The 2859-nt window shown below is 41.2% G+C and overlaps 1 protein-coding gene across 1 annotated transcript; it reads right to left on the bottom strand.

Annotated features, from left to right (window-relative positions):
- Positions 1–745, bottom strand: LOC115355577 (CD209 antigen-like protein C). The gene is made up of 2 exons (XM_030046435.1): positions 704–745; positions 1–608 (listed from the first exon to the last, which is right to left on the bottom strand). The coding sequence occupies exon 2, from the start codon at positions 601–603 to the stop codon at positions 1–3; it is 603 nt and encodes a 200-aa protein (XP_029902295.1). The 5' UTR covers positions 604–608; positions 704–745.
- Positions 746–2859: the final 2114 nt, after the last annotated feature.

Genomic DNA, 2859 nt, shown 5'->3' with positions numbered 1-2859 from the left:
CTAATTCTTAATAACCTCCTCACAAATCCATCGCTGCCTGTGCATGCAAGGCATGTCATTCCATTCACCGACTCCAGAGATCAGCTCTGCACAATCTTCTCTTCCATTTTCATCATTTGGTTCCCCATTTTGCCAAAACCCCTCGCCCACCAGAGGACTCCCATCTACCCATTTCCACTTTCCCTCATCTTCCCCATCAGACAGACCAATCCAAGCTCTGACTGCAAACTTATTGAGAAACGCCTGCTCTTCTCTGCTGTTGATGATCACCAAGTGAGCTCCTTTGTTTGCACAGTCATCGTGGCTCTCGTTCCAGGTCTTCAGCTCAGATGAGACGTAGTAACAGCTGCAGCCAAACTTCTCCCAGCCTTGGGAGCAGTTTTGTCCAAGCTTCAGACGGTCGACTTCCAGCTGTAAGGCATCTCGACTTGCAGACACGGTGTCATAATGGCTCTGTAGCTGGTCTTTCTCCGTCATCAAATTGTTGGAACTAGCCTTCAGCTGGTCTCTCTCTTTAGTCAGAGCATCTCTCTCTTTAGTCAGAGCAACTAGCTCAGTGCGCAGGGTTTCATACTTTCCTTGTAACTGGTCTTTCTCCTTCATTGTATCTGAAAAAAATCAGCACAAACCCATTTCTGCATAAACCCATTTATACAAAGGACCACCTGTTTGCATTAGTAAAACAGTACTACAGTATACTCACAGTAGACGCTCAACGTAATGATAACAAACAGTAGAAGAAGACCCAGCGTCCCCAGACCAAGAGCCCAACATCTCTTCCTGCTTGGTGTCTGTTGTCCAGGTTGACCCCTTGTTTCAGGTTTGAATGCCTCAACATTGGCATATACAGTCACTTGTGCATCCAAGTGATCCCCTCTGACTTCATCTGAGTTCACATAGTCTTCCATGAGTATATTTTGTATGTCATATAACTAAAAAGTATTGCGTGCTGCACGTTCCTACACAGCAGTGCTACTTAGTCCTGTTCAGGGTCGTCTCTCTTCTGATGTTACTCTGATGCAGCTGAAAATGTAAAACTGTTTGGGTGTGTGTTAGAAGTGTGGGTGATGATGTTATTGATACATTGTGTATACATGACACCAGCAGTGTGCCTGGTTGACTTGTCAACCACAGGTACTGCAGTATGTGTTTGTTAAAGTTCCTCAAACGATATCAGTCGCACCATCCACTGTTTTATCACCATCATCTACAACAAACACGCTCGCAGACACATATGTGTGCACAGACAAAGTAAAGGCGACACTATGATCACTTTATTTATGGCACCATCATCTTTTCGACATCTTTGGCTAGCTTTCTAGTTCTGGCTTGAGCAATACCCTCCAGGAGATCTTAGTTTCAGTTGAGTATTTGGTTTCATTTTGTTTCTTTTCAACTTGGCCAGCAATCTGCATAAAATCTTCTTGCAGCTCTCCAAATTATTTAATTTTTATTGCTTCAAATATTTTTGAATCACTGTTGCATTTGATAGTTTGGAGATTAGACTACTGACAATCCCACACCAGCCAACCACTGATGTAGTTAACCTACATATGCACACACAACAAATACACTTCTACACACAACTGGAAAATGTCCAGCTCTGTGTGTCCAGACTCTGAACAACTGAAAGTGGGATCCAGTGCTTTACTTAATGGCAGCTGAGACTGTATCCAGAGCAGCGATATTTTACTGCTGCTCTGGGAATTCGACTTGGCAAACTTCTGGTCACAAGTTCACCTCTTCAGTAATTCTATCAGTGTAAGAAAATAATCTGGGGAGTAAAGTCACTATGGAGAAACCCACAAACTATGCAGACTGAGATGTAATGAAATAAACAAACATCCTCAGTATATCCTCAATATACATAAACCTGTCTTCAAGTTTTATTTGCAGCTGCATCAGCATATTAAATGGATCCCACTAAGCAGTCCAAAAAGAGCCCAAATGTACTCAATAGTGCTCAGACAGTTACCCAAATGCACCCAAGTGCACCAAAAAATACCCAAACGTAAGTAAACAAGTAACCGTGAGTAAGCCTATTACTTTGCACAGTGAATACAAAATAGGCCATAGATAATAGCTTAATTCTATGCTGCTTACCTTTCCAATGCCTTAGTAAAGTGATCTTGTTAGTAAAAATGTGGCTTTTTATGTTTGTGTTTGTTGCCAACTGCAAGCAACAGCCTGACACACTGACATTACATTCAAAAGAATCCCCTTTACTTTTTTTTTTTTTTTTTTTTTTTTTTGTTTAGCTCTATCCCTGCACAGACAACATTTCCCATCAGTGGTTACACTTGTTTTATGTTGTAACTGTCAGAAATTTAACTGATGCGATCATGCAGAATTTATAACAAATCCTTATTTTTCCTTTACTGTTCCACGGGGAGGCCAGAGGTCAAGTGTCCTTGAGCAAGACAGGTGTAGAACAGATAGATCTGTGCACCAAACAGCTCCAAAACACAGGATTTTAATAGTATGCTGCTAGTCTAGTAATACGTCCTCAGACCTGTGATTACAAGTCACCATCTTATATACCCATAGTGCAAACACCAAAAACACATGAGGTAACATATATTATGTTTTGTCAAAGGCAACTTGCAGTAAACAATGCATTTCATAATTTACATAATACAAAATAGATATATAATTTACATATTTATCAAGATGTCCTTGAGCAAGACACGCCTACCTTGCTCAAGTACATAGCTGAAGGTTTTCCACACACACGTGCGGCTGAAGCAGTTTCCCTATTTACGACATCAACCTGCAGTTCCTTGTTTGGGTATGACAAAAGAGGTTTTCAAAGAACCGTGGCAAGGTTTTCTGCCAGCTTTTCCATGTTTCTCACACACA

Source organism: Myripristis murdjan, chromosome 23, assembly GCF_902150065.1.
Source record: "Myripristis murdjan chromosome 23, fMyrMur1.1, whole genome shotgun sequence".
NCBI classification, from domain to species: domain Eukaryota; kingdom Metazoa; phylum Chordata; class Actinopteri; order Holocentriformes; family Holocentridae; genus Myripristis; species Myripristis murdjan.
Note: the sequence above shows the minus strand (reverse complement) of the source record. Positions and strands in the feature narration are given on the sequence as shown.